This window comes from Stenella coeruleoalba (genome assembly GCF_951394435.1).
Source record: "Stenella coeruleoalba genome assembly, chromosome: 15".
Classification (NCBI taxonomy): Eukaryota; Metazoa; Chordata; class Mammalia; order Artiodactyla; family Delphinidae; genus Stenella; species Stenella coeruleoalba.
In genome coordinates this window covers 22,463,672-22,485,430 of record NC_137161.1, presented here as the reverse complement: position 1 = coordinate 22,485,430, position 21,759 = coordinate 22,463,672, and the positions used below count along the sequence as shown (strand labels likewise).

The 21,759-nt window shown below is 42.6% G+C and overlaps 1 protein-coding gene across 5 annotated transcripts; it reads right to left on the bottom strand.

Moving 5' to 3' along the window:
- Positions 1-1,983: 1,983 nt before the first annotated feature.
- Positions 1,984-21,535, bottom strand: DSN1 (DSN1 component of MIS12 kinetochore complex). 5 transcript variants are annotated; one of them, XM_079943749.1, is made up of 11 exons: positions 20,985-21,535; positions 19,375-19,417; positions 18,823-19,149; positions 16,443-16,516; positions 15,724-15,796; positions 13,804-13,891; positions 9,577-9,636; positions 9,102-9,176; positions 7,426-7,573; positions 6,468-6,555; positions 1,984-5,886 (listed from the first exon to the last, which is right to left on the bottom strand). In XM_079943749.1, exons 2-11 carry the CDS (start codon positions 19,400-19,402, stop codon positions 5,783-5,785), a joined length of 1,065 nt encoding a protein of 354 aa, XP_079799875.1. In that variant the 5' UTR covers positions 19,403-19,417; positions 20,985-21,535; the 3' UTR covers positions 1,984-5,782. The 5 variants fall into 5 exon arrangements, with proteins under 5 accessions (XP_079799875.1, XP_079799876.1, XP_079799877.1 ...); XM_079943750.1 differs by having other exon boundaries at positions 21,132-21,535; XM_079943751.1 differs by having other exon boundaries at positions 18,823-19,200; positions 20,985-21,531.
- Between the last annotated feature and the right edge of the window lie 224 nt (positions 21,536-21,759).

Sequence of the window (21,759 nt, the reverse complement as noted above, 5' to 3'; positions counted from 1 at the left end):
GGCAAGGTAGGGACAGTCAAAACCAACAATAATGCAGCCTTGGGGCAGGGTCCTGTTTCGCACTCAAGGGATATATGTAACAATATCTTGTTACCTGCTATCTTGCAGATACTGAAACCCCCACCAGGTGGGAGAAATCAACTGTATGCTGCCCACAAGCGTGCAGACCCCAGACTGGTTGGAACCAGAAGGTTGATGATGCTGACTCCCACTTACCTCACCACCAACTACTTAGAAGATTGTCCACGAGCTGATCACGCCCTCCTTGAACCATTACTATAAAACTTCTCACTACCCCCTCCAGGTTGAGATACACAGTTTTGAGGGCATTAGCCCACTGTGGCCCTTTGCCTGGAAAAGCAATAAAGCTATTTTCTACTTCACCCAAAACTCTGTCTCTGAGAATTAATTTGGTGTCAGGGTACGGAGGCTGGATTCAGCTTCAGAAGCTGTTGCCACATTTCCAGCAGAGTTGAAGAGAAAGGATACCATCCAAAGCAAGTCTTCATGTGATGAAACTGGGCTTTTCTGGAAGAAGGTGCCCAATAGAACCGAAAACCATCTGGGAGTTCTGGTTTTTTTTTTAAGTATGAGCCACCCATTCTCCTTGTTTGGCCCTTGCAATAAAACTTTCTCTGCTCCAAACTCGGACGTTTGGCTTTGTTTGGCCTTATTGTGTGTCAGGCACACAAACTTGCATTTGGCAACAAATCTACCTTCATAGAAGTGCAAAGGAGGCACCAGGTCATAAAACATGGAAGAACAGATTAACTCTGTTACTATTGGCAACGCTGCAGGGCATATGTTAAAGGGAGGAGTTGTATACAGAATGAAGCATCCACAATCTCTCAGAAACAAAACTAGGAATTATCTGCCCATAGTCTGACAACATAATCAGGTGAAAGTTATCTTGTTTATGAACTGGTTCCACCAATGCTTCTTTCCAGAAGTGAAAAACGTTTGGAAAAGGAAGGGTTGGAATTTAAAATCCTATTACTAATAGACAATGCACCTGGCCATCCTGAATCTGCTATGAAAATGAAAATGTCAAAGTTGTATTTTTACTTCAAATACAACCTCATTGCTTCAGCCACTTGACAAGGCGTCACTTGGTTTTTCAGGGCCACGTACACCTGCCTGATATTTGATCACATTTAGTCAGCAATGAACGCAGACTTTCATCTGGACATAAAGCAGTGCTGGAAATCATTCGCTATTGCCAACACAACACATTCATCAAAGCTGCTGTGAAGGAATTAAAACCAGAAACTGTAAATGCCTGTTGGTAGAACTTATGAAGTCGTGAATGATTTTAAAGTTTACTGAGGCTCGATGGAGAAGTTAGGAAACTCATTCACGTAGCAAGACAAGTTGGTGGAGAAGAATTTGCCGACATGCTTGATGGAGAAGTGGAAGAACATACTGAAGGCCACCGAGAAGTGTTAACAAGCGAGTTATTGGAAGAACTTGTGGAGTCATCTACAGAGGAAGAGGAAGGTGAAGAACCTGAAGCAGAATCAGCAATGTGGACATTACTGAAACTTGCCAAAGTGTTTCGAATTTCACAATCAATTTCAAAATTATGGAATATGATCCTCAGATGAAAAGAAGCACTGTAGCCATTCATGATCACCAAAGGGTTACGAACTCTGCAGCAACACTGTGATGAGTTAAAGAGACAGCAACTCCAATTACAATGTTCTTCCAAAAGCTTTCAGCAAAGAACCCTTCAACTATCTATTGTGGATCCCCAACCATCAACGTCATCTGCTCATGACGTCCAACCATTGACATCATCATGGCTTCATGATCCTCCTTCTGATGTATGGTCAGGTCAATAGTAGCCTAATGCTATGTCACTTCATCACATAGGGATTGTATCATCTCATATCATCTGTGAGAAGGGTGAGTACAAGACAATACAACATTTTGAGAGTGAGACCACATTCACTTAAATTTTATTACAGGGGACTTCCCTGGCAGTCCAGTGGTTAAGAATCCACACTTTCAATGCAGGGGGTACAGGTTCGATCCCTGGTTGGGGAACTAGGATCCCACATGCCGCATGGTGCAGTCAAAAATTTTTTTGAATTAAAAAAAATTTTTTTATTACAGTATATTGTTATGATTGTTCTGTTTTGTTATTGTTGCCGTTAATCTCTTAATGTGACTAATTTATAAATTAACTTTATTGTAGGTGTGTATATATAGGAAAAAACTTAGCACATATCGGGTTTGGTACTGTCTGCAGTTTCAGGCATCCACTGGGGTCCTGGAACGTATCCCCCTTGGTTAAGGGGGCAGTACTGTAGTTTTCTTGCTGTGGAGTCTCCCTGGAGAACCTTAAACTAGAACTGCTCAGAGGGAGGGGAGTTGAGTGCTGTGTCTGGCTGGCTTCTCCCATTCTGCCGAGTTGCATCCTTAGGAAGCCCCTAAGAGCTCTTTACAGCAGCAGGCCCCAACCTTTTAGGTACCAGGGACCGGTTTCATTGAAGACAATTTTTTCCATGGACGGTGGGGGGCTGGGAGGTGAGGATGGTTCAGGCGGTACTGGTCCACAGCCTGTGGGTTAGGGACCCCTGCTTTACAAGGCACAGCATCCTCCTTTGACGTGGGCCCTGAGAGGTACCCAAGGTCACATGGCACCTAGCACAGGGTTTGGCATGAGGAAAGGGCTTAGTAAGTTTTTGGTGAATGGACCAGTAACTTAAGAACTAGATATAGGACAGGGAACTCTACGCAATACTCTGTAATGACCTATATAGGAAAAGAATCTAAAAAAGTGTATATATGTATATGTATAACTGATTCACTGTGCTGTACAGCAGAAACTAACACAACATTGTAAATCAACTCTACTCCAATAAAAGTTAAAAAAAAAAACACTAGAATCCAAGGCAGGGCTCCTAATTCCTAGTCCTCCACTGTATCACCTCTACTACAGCCACCAGCCACACCACCTCCTTTTTAGAGTGCAACATGAGAAATGGAATTTTTTTCCCCCAGAATGATTACATTAAGCTTAATTACACCCAAATTTAAAAAACACCAAAATGTACAGGACATACTCCCTTCCTTGAAAGAGCTTATAATGTGATCTATTATTTCTTTAGTGTTAAGTATCACTGACTAAAAGCAAGATATTCTCTTAACTAAAGTAGGGCAAACGGAAGAATATTACCAAACATCTAAAGGGCTGCAACTGTCTATAGTATTCATCAAGTGCAATTCCTGAACCAAATTTGGGGAGAGGGAAAACTAATACTGAGCACAGCCTTTTATTATGAGTTGTGTTTATTTGTTAACATTTACTGAGTGCCACATGGGGTCTAGTTGACCCTCCACTCCTGTATATATGTTCTTGGTTAGATTATTAAGCCCCTCCATGCCTGAGTTCCTCATCTATAATGACAGAAATAGAAGTTATCTTATAAAGTTGTGGTCTATATGTGTATAGAATACTCAGAGCTTATTAAATATTCTTTTTCTGTGCTCTATCTTGCATAGCTGTTGAAGACACAAAAACATACTTCCTATCCTTGGGCTTAAACAAATTCTTATCAACAAAAGATGTAATACAATGCAGTAGATAAAATGGGGCTGGGGAGGTACAATCACCTTTGGAGAGAGGTGATCTCTCCCCATTTCACAGAAAGGAAATTGAGGATAAGGATGAAGATTCACTCCAAATTCTACACTCTTTCCACTATACTATTCTGCTTCTGAGAGTAGGCAATTCACACCACTCCTCTGATTCTTAAAAGCTTTCCTCGGGTCTGTCCAGTTTCCCTTCTTGCTCTACTCTGGACAGTATTATCTACTCTTAAGGCTTTAATAACTGGGTATCAGTAACTTCCAAATTTTATTTCTAGTCCAGGTTTTCCTACCCAGTTTTCCACCTGTATATCCAACAGTTCTAGTTGACATGTTTGGCATCCCAAACTGAACTGCAAGCTTTCCCATCTCATTATCTGCTCTATTACCCACCCCCTCCATCATATTCATACCACTGTTCTAAACTTACATTATTTAATCTAACCCTTATAGCATCCCTGTGATATAGATTCTATCATTCCCCCAGTCTTACAAATAAGAGGTTAAATAACTTTTTCTCAGTCAGTTAATACGTGGCAGTTAGGCGTTTGTAACACGTAGGTGACATGCCTGCTATGTTCCAGACACTGTGGACGACTCCCCACTCATCCATTGCCAACTCCCAGCACAGGTTGTCATTCCCCACCTGATGACTACAATAGCCCAACTGGTCTCTCACACCCACACATACTTGCTTCTGTCTGTTCTCCAAACAGCAACTGGAGTGATTTTTTTTGGCTGCTGCCGTGTGGCGTGCAAAATCTTAATTCCCTGACCAGGGACTGAACCCACGCCCCCTGCAGTGGAAGTGCACAGTCTTAACCACTGGACCACCAGGGAAGTCCCTGATCTTTTAAAAATAAAGCTCTGACCCTTTCTCTCTCTCTCTCAAAACCTTCCAATGACTTTCGATTATCTTTGTCTCACGTGGCTCTTACACTTTTCTCTCTCCCCTCAGACCTTTGTAAATGCTGCTCCTTTTCCCTCAAATAACTGCCCTATTTAACTCCTTTCTCCTTCCCAAGTTAACTAAAACATCACTTCTGTGGAAAAGGGCTCTCTTCTTGTTCCGTGTCTTCTTGTTCCCTTGTCCCCACTAGACTGTGAGCATCATGAAAGGAGGTCCCAGGTCTGTTTTTGTTCTTTGCTCTCTTCCCAGTTCCTGCAACTGTGTGTGGCATACAGCAGGGGCTCTGCAAATCTATGAAAGAATAAGGAATGTAGGTCAAAGCAAGGAGATATTACCTCTCACTAACTGGTGCTTAGTTGAAGGCTTAAGACTTAGGATAATGACTGGGTATTTACGTGAAATGGATTTTGTCCTAATAGGAGGATCAGAGAATAAGAGACACTAACAATAAATTAGCTGGTGTTTTACTGGTAGTTAATGCTGAGGCGTATCTCCACACTACGGTTCACTTCCAGATCCTGGCAAAGAATCCTATTTTCTGCTGAGCCTTCCCTGCCTTTTCATTTTTTTATACACTCAAAATATACACAGAGACAAGGGAAAGCTTTTAAGTATGCGCAATCTTATACTGCAGATTATTAACAAATACGGAGAACGATGAAAAGGGGTACTTAACCCCTTCTTGCCATGAATCCAGGATTTAGGATGTCGACTCAATATTAAAAGCTAAAGCACACTACAGACATCAGGATACAGAGAATGCGTGGAACCTCCTTCAATCTGGACATGTTGTGATGTGATTTATGTATCCACACGATGCTAGCAATGCTCACAACTCCTCTACCTAAAATCACCTTCGAAGCCACACTAGGCATCAGTCTCATTCCCTTTACAACCAGAACGACCCCTAAAATGTTTGTTGGATTCGGCCCTGAATGACTTCGCGTTGTTTCAAAACCTGAAAAACATCTTCACAAGAGGAAGGTTTCTGATCACAAAGGACGTTTAAAAGAATGGGCCACTAGTTCTGAAGGTCATTCCAAAGCAGAAGTCTCAAGCATTTTGCACATTCTTGGAAAAAGTTTCTATATGACATTCTTTCAGATGCATAAATTCCATCATTTTAAGAAAAAAATCGAAGTGCTTTATAGTCAGCCAGTTATCTTCAAAGGCAACGGCAGATGTCACAGCTTAGCCCGTTGTGCAGTTGCCGTGCACCGGGGCACTCTTCCTGTTTCTCTCCTCTGGAGCGTCCTGTGGCAGAAAAGCTGCATAAGGTCACTGACAAGATTTAGAGCAACGTGTGCTAGGTTGCTTCCGCAGCTGAAGCTTGAGCAGTTTTCGAGCTGGTGAAGGATCTAATTGTTGCGTGCTTCTCTTCCCTGCAGAGAAAAGGAGCCACAAAATAAACTTCAATTGAATTCAAATACCATTTATTGAAAACTTACTGTGTGGACACTGTGCCAGACACACAGAAGGGCATTCCAACAACAAATGAGAGCACGTGCCCTCTACGAGACGGCAGTCTGGTAGGAAAGCCAGCTGCAACTACAACCACAATACCATCCAATGAATAATGAAATGAAGGTATGTATAGCACATAATTTAGGGCTGGAGGTGGTCAGGAAAAGTGACGGATAAGTAACGTCAGTGTCACTTAGTGGATTCTTGAAGAATGAAAAGGGAAAAAAGGAATGGGTATTTCGTAAGTCTTGGATTTACCCAAACAACACAGTTTGTGGAGATTTAATCCTCAGTCTCCTGTGCTTCTGTGGAATTTACATCTACAAATTTCCCATCAACTTTGAGTACCCACAACGTAATAGTTATTGTGAGGGGAAAAGAAACCCCACCAGATATAGGCCTTACCCTCTGAGACCATATGTTTTGAAGGGCGGTGTGTATCCGAAGGGCTATGAGACATAAAACAGTACAAGCTCTGGTCCCCTTAAGACAGGCTTACCGAGCTGTACTGACACCTTCTGGAGGCACTGGGTACTTTCCTCCATAAAGGCGTGCAGCTGCTTCATGGATCCTTGCAGTTCGTCCATCTGCAGACAAAAGACAGCTGTCAGTTGTAAGGGTCCAGGCGTCTTTGAGGCTCCTCAAACATGTCAGGTGAGCTCCTGCTCAGCTTTGCTTTTGCTGTTCTTTCAACCTGGAATGCTTATGCCAGACTTCCCCACTCAACTCTTCTCCACACCGCTCCATGCCCCAGCAGGCTGACCTGCACAACCTCTAACAAGATCCCATGTCCTCTGGTTTCTGGGTGGGCTTGGCCAAGAGGGAGCCAAGTGCGAGGGAGCTGAATGAGGTCAGCGTATTTTACCCAGGCCTGCTTCCAGAAGGGTCATCTCGAGTTAGCTGTGTCTCTCAACTGAACGTCATGGCTCTCTCAAAGCATCCCACTCACTATATGACTCCCTGCCAGGTGCCACAGTAGCTGTTCCTCCCTCCAGCCGACAGGTAATAGCTCAGCTGCCTCTAAGCCCCAGATTACTTTTGGTTTCCTGAAACCCACACTTTTGTACTTAGCCCCTCTGTAAACAGACCCTCCTTGAATTATCCTATATCAAATGCCATGTGCTTCCTGTTAATACTTGGGTTGATAACACTACTATTCTCCAAAATGTCCTCATGGATCATTCCTCATTTCTTTCAAGTCTTATTAAAGTAGAACCTTAGCAGGACCTTCAACCCCTCTATATAGCAACCTACAGCCCTCCTTCCACCTGATTTATTAACACTTATCACCATGTATTCGTTTCTTCTCTTCCATTGTCTCTCCATGTTTCCCCAAGGTAGAGCTGAATATACTCTTATCTCATCTAATTACGCATATTCTCCACGTCTTTTAATTTCCAAGGATGACAAGGTAGCAAAGCTGGATAACTCAACAAAAGAAACATGACTCAACTTACCACCAACTCCATACAATCAAAGACTTTATTCTGGTTCTGTAATATTTTCTGGTAGTCAGGCTTTGTATTAAGGACTTCACTCTGGGAAGACCCAAGATATGCTGTAGGTTCCACTTCAACTTCAGTATTTTTGGTTTCAGTTAATCCTCTAAACACAAAACAAAAGAGCTTTCAAATAATTTTACTATCATTTTCTGGGGAAAACAGTAAAGATTACCTAGGGAAAAAACCTCCTAGAAGGCTTTATTAACCTCAATCAATATTCTTACACCCTGTACTGAAAGTACAGGCTCTCTAACTAACAGGAGATTCTGAGATCATTATCCAATATTAATATTTTTATACCCCTGGACTCCAGGAAATGCTAGAAGGTTAGCTGACTCCACCTAACAGTAAGGTCCATTTACAAAAAGGACTACACTTGGGGTAAAGCCAAAGCCTGCTATCCTGAAGTCAACGTCTATAATCTTTTACCAAAGAGATGCTGGCCCACTTCAATTATCTAAAGTAACTGAATATAGGGAATTCCCTCGAGGTCCAGTGGTTAGGACTCCCGGCTTTCATGGCCGAGGGTGTGGGTTTGATCCCTGGCTGGGGAACCAAGATCTTGCAAGCTGCACGGTGTGTGGCCAAAAAACCCCAACCACAAACTGAATATACTGGACAGTTCACGAAAACTGATGATGACGCTTTAGCAACAGCTACTACAAGGTACTGAGCGCTTACTGGGTGCCAGACACAGCTAAGCACTTTCCATTCAACCTTATTTAACCCTCATAATAACCCAACGAGGTATGAACTAATATTATCCCCATTTTCAAATGAGGCACTTCAGATTGCCCAAGGTCACAGAAGTAAGGAGTAGTCAGGATTTGAATAGAGACAGTCTGCTTCCAGAAGCATTCTTCTTAACTATTAAGCTATGCCCCATCAAAAGTTTTTATTCTGAAACTGCCATCTTATACATTATCTATCTTCATAAACGGAACATTTAAAGGGTGAAGAAAGTAACTAATAACCATCAATGCTGAGATTGGGGGCATTTCTCCAACTGTGTTCCTCAAAGCACGTCTCTAAGAGGCCGCTTCTGCAATTACTATTTTGGCTAATGTTTTATAGTTCCATTTCTAGCTAAGATTCTGTTTGGGAAAAAAGCTTAAAATCACTGGTTTGGATGGTAAAATGAAATCAAAATCTAGCACTTACCCATTTTCTTATGCCTTCAAGACCCAGACAAAGATCCTCTCTCTCCTACACCTCATCTTCCATTACCCATTTCATGTCTGTATCTCCATGAAGGCCTGGCCAGGGTTCTCTCCCATACATGCAGCTCAAAGGCCATGTGCTCATTGATGTCCCTTGATACTGTTCTTGGCCCAGCCCCAGGTTGCCAGGTACAGGCCAGAAATGTGCCTGTCTCCCCCAGGATGTGGAATGGCAGCCAAGGACACAGAACAGAGGCAATTCTGTTCTTTGACTGAAAATAGTGACAACTCTTCCTTTCCTTCCCCCTCACTCTCCATTTACAAAGTGCTAATATACACGTTACAGAGATCTGATGAGTTGATTGGCCTCTAAGAATGGATTCATCGTTCAATTTGTGCTAAGAGAACTGAAATCAATTCAAATCAAATTCCACAAGGTAAAAGCTTCCTATTTCCTGTCACAGATCTAACCTGGATATGATCTCTTCAGCCTCCTCCTGGTAGCGCAGCAAGAGCTGATCCCAACTCTGACGTTCTAAAGAAAACCTATAGGAACAGAAAAAAATTCAGTTAATTTTTGATCATCTCACTCTGAATCACTCAGGGCAACAATAAGTGTATTAGGTGTCTACTCTGGTCCTAAGATATGAATAAAAAGGTCATAAAAGGATGAGAAAGCATGACCAATTCAGAGGCTATTAATTTAATCAAATCAAACATGAGTTCTTAATAGCAAATCCACATCTTTAGTCTCTAGACTCCATTCTATGAAACTGGCCATCAGTACAGCCCATAAAATCCCAGTGTGCAGCTGTCTAACTTCCAGTGGGGATACACTAGTATTGACACACTGAACAGGATGTTTACTATTCCTTTTTCCCAGGTTTAGTTATTTTCCCCAGATGGATTTAGATTTTCCAACAAAGGTTCACTCATTTTCACTTACTTTGTTATATATTCCTTCATCTCAGCCACTGATGTTTCCAGAGACAAATCTGGTGCTCTTCTAGAATACAGACAGGATGATGAGATTAACACAAACCTTCCAAGAGCACGTGCTATGGACACCTTACATAATTTTTTTTTTTTTTTTTTTTGCGGTACGCGGGCCTCTCAGTGCTGCGGCCCCTCCCGTTGCGGAGCACAGGCTCCGGATGCGCAGGCTCAGCGGCCATGGCTCACGGGCCCAGCCGCTCCGCGGCATGTGGGATCTTCCCGGACCGGGGCACGAACCCGTGTCCCCTGCATCGGCAGGCGGACTCTCAACCACTGTGCCACCAGGGAAGCCCACCTTACATAATTTTAATGGCAATAAAACATGTTCAGAATTTATCTTTTTTTAAAAAAAAAAAAAAAAAAAACTTTTCTGAAGATTTAAATTTATTTATTTATTAAAAAAGTTATCTTTAATTTATTTTTTTTTTGGCTGCATTGGGTCTTCCTTACTGCATGCAGGCTTTCTCTAGTAGTGCTGAGCAAGGGCTTTGTTGTGGTGTGTGGGCTTCTCATTGCGGTGGCTTCTCTTGCTGCACAGCACGGGCTCTAGGCGCGTGGGCTCAGTAGTTGTGGCACACGGGCTCTAGAGCACAGGCTCAGTAGTTGTGGTGCACGAGCTTAGTTGCTCCGCGGCGTGTGGGATCTTCCTGGACCAGGGCTAGAACCCGTGTCCCCTGCATTGGCAGGCGGATTCTTTTTTTTTTTTTTTTTTTGCGGTACGCGGGACTCTCACTGTTGTGGCCTCTCCCGTTGCAGAGCACAGGCTCCGGATGCACAGGCTCAGCGGCCATGGCTCACAGGCCCAGCCACTCTGCGGCATGTGGGATCTTCCTGGACCGGGGCACGAACCCGTGTCCCCTGCATCGGCAGGAGGACTCTCAACCACTGCGCCACCAGGGAAGCCCGGCAGGCGGATTCTTAACCACTGTGCCACTAGGGAAGTCCCAGAATTTATCTTTCAACAAATATTTATTCTTGGGCTCTATTTCACTTTTGCACCAGGTAACAGCTTTCTCAGTGGGTCTCTTCATCATCTATTTCTCTCACCAATTCTAATTCGCACACAGCCAGATTAACCTTTCTTAAAATATTCCTTTAATTTTTTTCCTTGCTTAAAAATTCTGTGACCCTCCACTGCATTCAGAAGAAAACCCAAAACTCCTTAACCTGGCACTTAAGGTTCTCTTAAGGTTCTGGCTCTGTCCAGCTCATTAACTTTGATTCCTATTACCCTTTATCTATTCGGTCTCATATAGTGCCATTCAGCATCAAACATCTGAGGGTTTCAATCTCCAAAGTTCTGTTCACGCCGTTTTTTAGCCTCTTCCCTTCCCACTAATCAAAACCTTAATATCCTTTAAGAACCAACAATACTTTTCCACATAACCATCTTGTCTTCCCACTTAAACTGAAGCTACTGGTTGGATATGTTTTACTTAAGCCAATGCCTTGGCTCTGTAGGGCCATCAATCCTAAAGGAAAAGCAGGAGGCATTGAAAATGCCAAAATTTTGCAGATGTACTTGGTACTCTACCTGGCAAAAGCAAATCAGTTGTGTCACCGTTCGTGTTTTCCTACCAAGGCCTGTGAGAAACAGCCTCTATCACCTCTGGCTGACATGCAGCAGCCTGTGGCTTAAATATACTGCATTAAGTTATGGGGATATAAACCTTATTGCTGTTTCATTACCACGCAGAGGTCGAATATGAGCTAAAGAATAGCATCCTATATTAATCTTCCAACGACTGGTTATGGGCAACCCAAGCGATTGTATTATAGTTTAATTAATGGAATAAGAAGGGAATAAATAGCTTCAGTGCTGCCTGACAAATGTAATTCTCTCATGGTAAGATACGCACAGTGAAAAACAATAAAGGAGTGCTGATGGAAAAAATATATATATATACTGTATTAAAAGAGAAGCTATGTTGAACTAAAGTATTTTTCATTTCCTGAATAGTAATGTTAATTCTAAGGATCCATAGAAAGGTAGACCTTTGTGAAGTCAAAAGTGTAAGCCCAAGTTACATGATGTGTTACAGGCTGTGGGTAGAGGGGTGGGTGCTGCCCCTGAAGAGGAACGACCAGTTTGGGGGTGCGACCGCAAAATTTCTCCTAATATTCTTGTTTGCCAACAGCTAAAGAACATAAATTTATCTCCAACTTGCATGGCTAGTGAAGATCTGAAGAGCACTTTTCCTCTCAGCTTTCCATGGCTGGCTCCTTCTCACCATCCAGGTCTTATAGGTCTCAGTGCAAAGGTCAAATCACTAGAGGACTTCTCTGAACACTCTAGCTAAAGGTGCCCACCCCTCAAGTCACTCTCATATTTACTGACTTCTTAGATTATCACTATCTGAAATCATTATTTTCTATGTATTTGTTTGACTGTCTCTCCTATTACAATGTATATGAAGAGAGATCTTGTTTGATTATTTACCACTATTTATCTCCACTTCTAGAAGAGCCTGGTACATAGGAGATGCTAGATGAACGTTTGTTGAGTGCATGAACAACTGTCTAATTAAAATAAAAAGTTTTATTTCTCCAAGGAAGACATACAGATGGCCAACAGGCACATGAAAAGATGCTCAACATCGCTAATTATTAGAGAAATGCAAATCAAAACTACAATGAAGTATCACCTCATACCCATCAGAATGGCCATCATTAAAAAGTCTACAGGGAGTTCCCTGGTCTCCTAGTGGTTAGGATTCCAGATTTTCACTGCCGTGGCCTGGGTTCAATTCCTGGTTGGGGAACTGAGATCTCACAAGCCGTGTGGTGAGAAAAAAGAGTCTACAAATAATAAATGCTGTGGAAAAAGGGGAACCCTCCTAACACTGTTGGTGGGAATGTAAGTTGGTGCAGCTACTATGCAGAACAGTATGGAAGTTCCTTAGAAAACTAAAAATAGAATTACCATATGATCCAGCAACCCCACTCCTGGGCATATGTCCAGAAAAGATGAAAACTCTAATTCAAATAGATACATGCATCCCAATGTTCATAGCAGTATTATACAATAGCCAAGACATGGAACCAACCTAAGTGTCCATCGACAGATGAATAAAGATGTGGCATATGTGTATATACACACACACACACACACACACACACACACACACACACACAATGCAGTATTACTCAGCCATAAAAAATAATGAAATAATGCTATTTGCAGCAACATGGATGGACCCAGAGATTATCATACTAAGTAAGTCAGACAAAGAAAGACAAATTCCATATGATATCACTTATATATGGAAACTAAAATACAACACAAATGACTTATTTACAGAACAGAAACAGACTCACAGACAGAAAACAAACTTATGGGGGACTCCCCTGGTGGTCCATTGGTAACGAATCCGCCTTACAATGCAGGGGACGCGGGTTTGATCCCTGTCAGGGAACTAAGATTCCACATGCCGCAGGGCAACTAAGCCCACGCACCACAACTACTGAGCCTGCACGCCCTGGAGCCTGTGCACCACAACTAGAGAAGAGAAAACCTGCACAATTAGAGAGAAACCCACACGCGGCAATGAAAGATCCTGCATGCCTCAACGAAGATCCTGCGTGCTGCAACTAAGACCCAACGCAGCCAAAAATAAATAAAAATAAATAAATAATAAATGTAAAAATCTTTAAAAAAGAAAAAATAAAACAAACTTATGGTTACCAAAGGGGAAAGGGGGTGGGGAGAGATAAATTAGGAGTTTGGGATTAGCAGATACAAACTAGTGTATATAAAATAGATAAACAACAAGGTCCTACTGTATAGCACAGGGAACTACATTCAATATCCTGTAATAAACCATAATGGAAAAGAATATATGTATATGTAACTGAATCACTTTGCTGTACACCAGAAACTAATACAACATTGTAAATCAACTATATTTTAATTAAAAAGTTTTTAGGGACTTCCCTGGTGGTCCAGTGGCTAAGACTCTGCAACCCCAATGAAGGGGGCCCGGGTTCGATCCCTGGTCAGGGAACTAGATCCCGCATGCCGCAACGAAGATCCACACACGGCAACAAAGATCCCGCGTGCCGCAACTAAGACCCAGTGTGGCCAAATAAATAAATATTAAAAAAAATTTTTTTTAAATAAATAAATAGAAAGTCCTAATTCAATTATAATTTTGGACAGAAGAGGAATTGCTCTTACCCTTCTGAATCTTCAAAACATTTTTGTAGAGTTCCATCACTTTCCAGTCTGTCTGCAAAATGTTTCAATTCTTCAGAAAGAGAAGATGCTAGAGAGAATAGAATAAAATTTTATGTTATAAAATAAAGAGAATACAAATTTTCACAGTGAGCTGCTGACAAAGATATAACGTACTTAATGTGGTCCCAGCTCTACGGTCCCTGTTACATTCTCACTCATTTAAAAAAGTGGTAAAAATATGCAGGAAGATTTTATCTTTTCTCTTCGGATAGGTATAGATAAAATGAAAGACAACTCCTCTTTATAACATTTATAATAGTGTTTTTTACACTTGACTGGTGAAAAAAGCAGTTAAAAAGATGTATCTGGGGCTTCCCTTGTGGCGCAGCGGTTGAGAGTCCGCCTGCCGATGCAGGGGACACGGGTTTGTGCCCCAGTCCGGGAAGATCCCACATGCCGCGGAGCGGCTGGGCCCGTGAGCCATGGCCGCTGGGCCTGCGCGTCCGGAGCCTGTGCTCCGCAACGGGAGAGGCCACAACAGTGAGAGTCCCGTGTACCGCAAAAAAAAAAAAAAAAAAGAAAGATGTATCTGCATGGACATTTCATTCTTTTCAAGCGATTTGATCTGCTGGCACTGGGTGGAAGAACATTACAGAAGTCAGGCAATGGGCAAGAGTGTAATGGGAAATGTTGGAGACAAATAAAGAATTATGGGCATAAGGTAAAAACAAGTCTCTGCTTAAATTTGGAAGAGTTCACAATTAAATTCAGGTGAGGAATGCAGAGGGGGAAAGATAGGTTAAAACAGCTATCAAAATAACCTGGGCATATCTACTTTAATTATGGTGATAGTGCAGTTCTGAGATAAATAGCTTTAACTGGCAAGTAAGTCTGAGTTCATGTATTTTCTAGGTCTTTTAAGTGGGTAACACTGAGTATTTCTGACCTGGATGATTGTGTAATGACACTGTAAGGAGAATAGCTACTTTCTGGAAAGCTGAAAACTGATTCCAGGAAAGAATATTTGTAACTTACATCACAAACAGCTAATTTCCTTAATATATAAAGAGTTCCTACAAAATCAATACAAAAGAGCCAATATCCCAATTTTTAAAAGTGAACAAAGGATATGGACAGACAATACACAGAAAATAAAGCACAAATGGCTCTCCTCTAAAAATATGAAAAAATTATTATCCTCTTCAAAAGAAAAAGAAAAGATTAAAAGTACAAAAAAATACCTTTTATCACCAATTAAATAGTAAAAAATCTAAACTTTTAGTTACAGTATAATTACACTAGTTAATTTCCAATCTAGAAATTTATCTTACTTTTACTTGAATATGTGCCAAAAGGTTTGTATAAAAAGGTATTCATTATCCATTCATTGCAACAGTAGAAGACTGAAAACAACTCTAAAAGTCCATCAGTAAAAAACTGGTTAAATCAAATATGGTACATTTATAAAATGGAGTATCATGGAGCTACTAAAATGTTAAGATGGCTCTATAAGTGTGATATAGAATTATCTGCAAGATAAATTAAGTTAAAAAAAACACAAGGTAAAGAACAGTGTAGAGTGGTTTACTCATTTGATTTCAATGGATAAATGTTTAGAAATGCGATAAATCTTTCTGCGAGGATACACAAGAAGCTGGTGACTGCAGTTGCCTCTGGGAGGAAAGAACTGTGATTGGGGTCACGGTGGAAGAGAGGCTCACTTTCTTCACTTTTGGACCTTCTGAACTTCATAAACATATACTCTTATTTTTTTAATGCAACTCCCCAAAAAAGGAGGGGAGCTGGTTTTGTGAGGCAGCAGTTCCTGTAAATGGGGATCCTGAGAATGGGGCTTCAATTGACCTTCATAGAAGGTACAGACCAAGGTCAAAGCTCACTTGTCTAGTCTTAGTAACTTACCTTTGGCTCTAAAATTTTCAAGACTGAAGCCCTCAGTGCCCCTTAGGAAAGGTTCAAGTTTCTGAACAGAGAACTAAATAAAGAAAAGCATTTTCAGTACAACCAAGATTTCCCAGGCCAGTCCCGAGTTCATGTAATTTTATGATGTTTAATAAATGTGAGTAAACATGATTTAATTCTACACCTAAGATTTTTCATATAAACAAAACAAAATGAGAAAATCAAAAGGTAAGGGAAAAACTCTTTGTTGCCTAGACTATATGATTTGATTTTTGATTCAGGAAAAACAATGCTCATTTAATTCACACAAATGACTTGCTTATCTAAACTGATGTGATCACCAGTCAGCCATATAACACCAACTTAGAATGCAGTCAGACCTCAAATGACTGCTTAAACTTAGATTTGACCTCCACTCACTGTAAATTCCCATCATTTGCTGCCAGTGAGCAAAATATACTAGATCGGGGAAATCTGACTGTTAAGTGCTCAGCGACAGCAGCACCGATGGGACTGGTAGAGCCTAGTCCAGAGACAGATCAGCTCCTGGGATTAAAGCTGGCTTTTAAATTAATCCCACTAGAGAGAAATATCTTTTACCCTTTACCGATAAATCACACAGGATTTGATCTCTCTTTGGGGATGTCACAGTTAACAGTTTAAAAAAAAAAAAGAAAAGAAAAGAAAAAGAAAGCACTTCCCAATCGTGAGACTCTCACCTGGAAACTGGAAAGCAGGAGACAGCCCAGCCGTTTGCTTTCTGCTATGTTGACACTGATGGATCTGCAGAGCTCTAACATAAAATATCACCGCATTGAAGGAGATGGATACTTACACAGTTAGCAAAGTAAAAAAAACTGAAAAATTCCCTCCCCCTTGATGCAGTCCAACTTAAGAAAACCCAAGCAGCCTTCTCTAATTAAAGGGAGAATTCATATATAGTCACATCTAATTTGTTCAAGATCACCAAAGAATGACATTTACCCATTTGTGCATCCTAACTTTGAAAAGTTATAAGAACCTTTTATGTACTACATTAAAATCTTGTCTTGATAAACAACGTAGAACGTAAAAAAAAATTTAACTCCTTTTATGTTTTATATTCACCATTTGAAGAAAGGAGGTGGGATTATTTCAGTATTTCTATGACAGGCACTGCAGTGTGCTTTAAATACTGTCTTGGGACTTCCCTGGCAGTCCAGTGGCTAAAGACTCCGTGCTCCCAGTGAAGGGGGCGCGGGTTTGATCCCTGGTCGGGGAAGTAAGATCCCACGTGCTGTGTGGAGCAGCCATGAATGAATGAATGAATGAATGCATACATACACTGTCTTAAGAATCTTCTTATAAACTATGAGCTCCATTTTACGGATGGGGAAATTGAAGCTCAGAGGGGATATAACTTGTTTGAAGCCGAGACTGGTGGAGCCAGAATTCAACCCCAAGTCCATCACCAAAACCTGTTTTCCCACTAATACCATGCTGCCTCTCCTTAATTACCTAATGATACATTAATAGTAATTTGTTGAACACCTGCTATCTAAAAGGCATTTTATTAAATGCTATACACACCTCATTAAAACTTGAGGCAAGTATCTTATCTGGGTGAATCTTTTTTTATTTTTTTCCCCACACTGCCCGGCATGTGGGATCTTCCAAGACCAGGGATCAAACCACTGCCCCCTGCAGTGGAAGCACGGAGTCTTAACCACTGGACCGCCAGGGAAGTCCCAAGTATCTTATCAACTCCATTTGACAAAGGTTAGGTAATAGGTAACTTGCTCAAGGTCACACAGTGAGTCAGCCAGAACTGAACGGGCATTTTACATAATTATGCCACTGAATCCTCAAACAACTAGAAGACATAGATACTGTTTTTTCGATTATGTTCATTTAAAAACATCAACTATTATACAGCAAAGGAAATTTGCTTTGAGAATTGGGAGAGATACATGTCTTTTTGCCCTCCAGCTTCAGCTGGCTGTGTTTTTAAAGTTCTTTTGTGCCCTCTCTTGATTACTTCTCCTTGCTTTTAGTCATGAAAAACTGGATACCTTCTGCCTATAACCAAAGAAACTTGGCAAGTGGCTGGTAGTGACCAGGAGATAACAAATCTTATTATGCATCAGTAATTTTCTATTACACAGAACTTTAGGCCCACATGCTCTGGAACAGAGATGCAGGTTAGGGCAATCTTAGGAAACTGAAGCTTCTTGGCACGTCCATGGAGTAAAGTGCATGTGCCTAATTGTGGTGGCAATTTTCTGATATGCTACATGGCTGTTTTTACCCAGAATTCCTTCTAAACATGAGACCATCTGGAAGTGAGGTGATGTCTTTAAAATAATCACCACAGCTTAACACTTGAACTATTTCTTTACCATGTGCCAAGTACTGTGCTATATATCAACTCGTTTAATTCTCACACAACCCCGTAAAATAGGTATTATTTCATCCTGTTTACTGATGAGGACCGTAAGGCAAAGGAGGTTAAGGGACCTGCTCAAGGTCACACAGCTAGTAAGGTCTTCCTGAAATGTGTTACTTTCCATATTAAATCTTGTACTTCAATGCTTACTGAGATGCTATTATTATAAATTCATACAAAATCACATTCAAATACAGCATGTCTAAAAAACTAGGTTTTTACCCTAGATATTTTTATGTGTCCTTCCCTCTGAGATATTTTCAGTTATAAAGCCTAAAATCAGGTAGCGACCCATCCACCTTCTGTTCTGCTTAAGGATATGAGGCCGAAAGCCACAGGAAGAAATCTTTACTTCTAGCAAAGGCGAATGTTGAACATTCACTTAGCAGAGGTGAGTGTTGAACAACCATAAATCAGATTTTCTATTCATGGTATAGATTACAGTGGGTAGCTAATAACATGATATCAATAGCAATGATACTGAATACTTACTAGGTGTTTGACATCAGTACTTATAATCTTAGGATACTCCTACAGATGAGGAAACTGAAGCTCAGAGAGATTTGCTCAGTCACATAGCTAGTAAGCAGCAAAGTCAAGTCTATCTGTCTCCCATACCTCACTGCCTCTTATCTGAGCTGGAACTCCATTGTCTTATGTACATGGCACCCCACCTGTGATGCCCTGATGAAAGGGAGGCAGTGACTTCCGCCGGTTCGTTTCTTTCATACTTGCTCGCCGCCAGGATTGCCTCCTGTCTTGATGACGGGCACACTGTTCTTTGGGGGACAAATAAAGGGACCTGGATTGAAGTCCTTCCTGGTGGCTGGGATCACAACTTTCCCCCTTTTTAGGGCTAGAGCCAAGGTGAATCTGTTTCTTTGAAACGCCTTCAGTCATCTCCAGGGAGGTGGACGAATTACCACACGCTTCCGCAGGGTTGGGATCTGATTCCAATTGATGATCATGAGTCTTAGATGCCACTGGTTCCTCTTCTAGCACTTGTTATAAAAAAGTCAAAATACAGAATCAATCCCATCACAGCTAAGTATCTGTGCAAAAAAGTGGAAAAAGGAAATGTATGCCCCAGATCATGGAAACACTGAGGAAGCATCTTTGCAAATACGTGAGTAAGTGCTTTCAAGTCCACCAGGAGCCAGGAAAGTATTTAGGTAAAGCTCAGGAACCTGAACCCAAGAGGTACTGAATGTCACTACAGTACTCACCTTCTACAGTCTCTGATCTAGAAGTCATCCTGGGTGGAGAACCCTGAAAACAGGAAAAGGAGGTGATCTGTTCTCCACATTTCAGTCCCAGTCTTGCCGGGGATTTACTACCCCAGAATCGGCCTTGTGCTTTCTAATCTCTTTGAACTGCCCCTCTTTGCCCCATGAAATTCTACCTGTCTGAGAAGGCCCAGTCCAACCCCGCCTCACCCACCTCCTCCAGAGAACATCTGCACAACTCATCACCCCCTGTTCTCAATTTCTACAGAATTCATCTCTAGAAATACTCACCTTAACATGTAGCCCATCTCATTTCCCAATTATTTTGTGTTTAACAAGTGTCTAAGTGCATAATTCAGTTGATGGCATTATGATCTACATGGTCTTCAAAACATGAAAAAATCACATTATCCTTGATTAATTCTAAGATCCAAAGGCCTGTTCATTCTACTTCCAACAGTCTCTACAACTCTTCCCCGTTTCCGGTTATCGATTTAGTTCAGATCTCATAATTTCTACCACTCTCCCCCACCTCCCTCAAGAATCTAACAGTCTCTCCACTAGTTTTTCCTACATGCAGCATTGCTCCTCTCCAATCCATTCTTATTTATTTTATTTATTTTACTTTTGGCCGCGCCGTTTGTGGGATCTTAGTTCCCCCGCCAGGGACTGAACCCTGGCCCTCACAGTGACAGCACGGAGTCCTAACCATCGGACCGCTGGGGAATTCCCTCCAATCCATTCTTTAGACAGCAGCAGAGATTCCTCCAGTGTACTCAACACCTTCCAGAAGCTAGTCCTAACTAGTACCCATTCCTGCTTTCTCCTGCCACTCCCATTCCATGCACCACTTTTGACTCTTTGCACACATTGCCTGTAAAGCTTATTCATCCTTCCCAATCGAGCTCAAGTGTGAAGCTTTCACACCACTTCTCTTTGACAGAGTTGGCTGCTCCGCTCCACCCCTAGGTCTTCCTAGCACTGGCTGTAAAGTCCGTTTACATGTCTGCCTCCCCGGCCAGACTGTATTTCTAGAGCCTGTTACAGACAACTAACGGATTGGAAAAGGGCAGGGACATGACTGAGGCATCTCTACATCGTCTATGCTTCCCCCACCCCCATCCCCAATAGAAATCGGTGCGTTGCGGGGTGCTTAGTAAAGAGAAATGAATATATGCGACGGGACAACATGGCAAAGATAACAGAACAACGAGGGGTAGGTCGAGGATCTACATCGCCCCAGTAACGACTGTATCACTCAGATGAAAGCCTGGATAATAGCAGCAATCACTGTCGCCCGCTAAGCGCTTATTACATGCCAGGACCTGTGTGTGTATGCAAACAATTTACTTGCATCACTATCCCGTTTAATCCTTTCCACAGCTCTGTAAGTACCATCATCAATTCCACGTTGCAGATAGAACTGAGGTTCAGAGGGGCAAAAGCCTGGCCCAAACTTGTTGTGCGGCCAGCCTGGAGCACAGGCGAAATTCCAACCCCGGTCTGAGACCCACCCCCCAGCCTTCAACCACTGTTCTGGAGTTTAGACCGCTGGCTCGGCAAACAGGCCCCGACCGAGAGGCGCACCCCGGCCTCGGGTCTCCTCTTACCCGGAGGTGGATGCAGCGCCCCCCTAGTCCCCGCTGTCGGGGGTGACGACGGGTTGGGTCTGGGCTGGGCCGAGGTGTCCGGCCCCAAAGAGGATGGTGCGCGGGTAAGCGGGGCGGCGTACAGGGAGAGGTCTGCGACTTCCTAACCTCAGAGCGACGCCCGTCCAGCCCTAAGCCTCCGTCCCCGAAAAACAAGGCCGCAGGCCACTCTCCGCGGCCCCGGAGACCTCCGCACGCCCTGCGCCAAAGCGTCTGCTCCTTCCGGGTCTGGGCCCGTTTGGCGATCCGCCGCCCGCGCCAGCCCCGCCTCCGGTGAAACTCCCGCCAGCCGAGGGCGCATGCGCCGGCGGCGGCCTCCACGGCTCGCGCAAGCGCACACGCAGAACGCCGGCTTCACTCAAGGTGCATGCGCAAACTGGTGTTCAAGAGTCTTGTTGCCCCGGCCGCTTTGTCCAAGTTCTTTCCAGCCCAGACTTTGCCATGTTACACCTCCTCAGCTACGCCACGCCCAGGGAGTCACTAACTGGGTCCCATCACACCAGCGTATCCTTTGCGCCCAGTATGCCTAGAGCCTTTCTAAGAGGGGGAACAGAGGTCCAGGGAGGTACTTGCCAAAGGAATACAGGGCATTAGCGGGTGCGCAGTGATACCTGCTCCGTCGCTAGGCCGTGGTCACCCCTCCTTTTATCTTCTTAACGCTGAAAATGTGGACCATGACTCTCACACTTTTTCCGGTCCTTTTGTAGCACGTATTCTCCCTTTGTGGTCCCTTCTA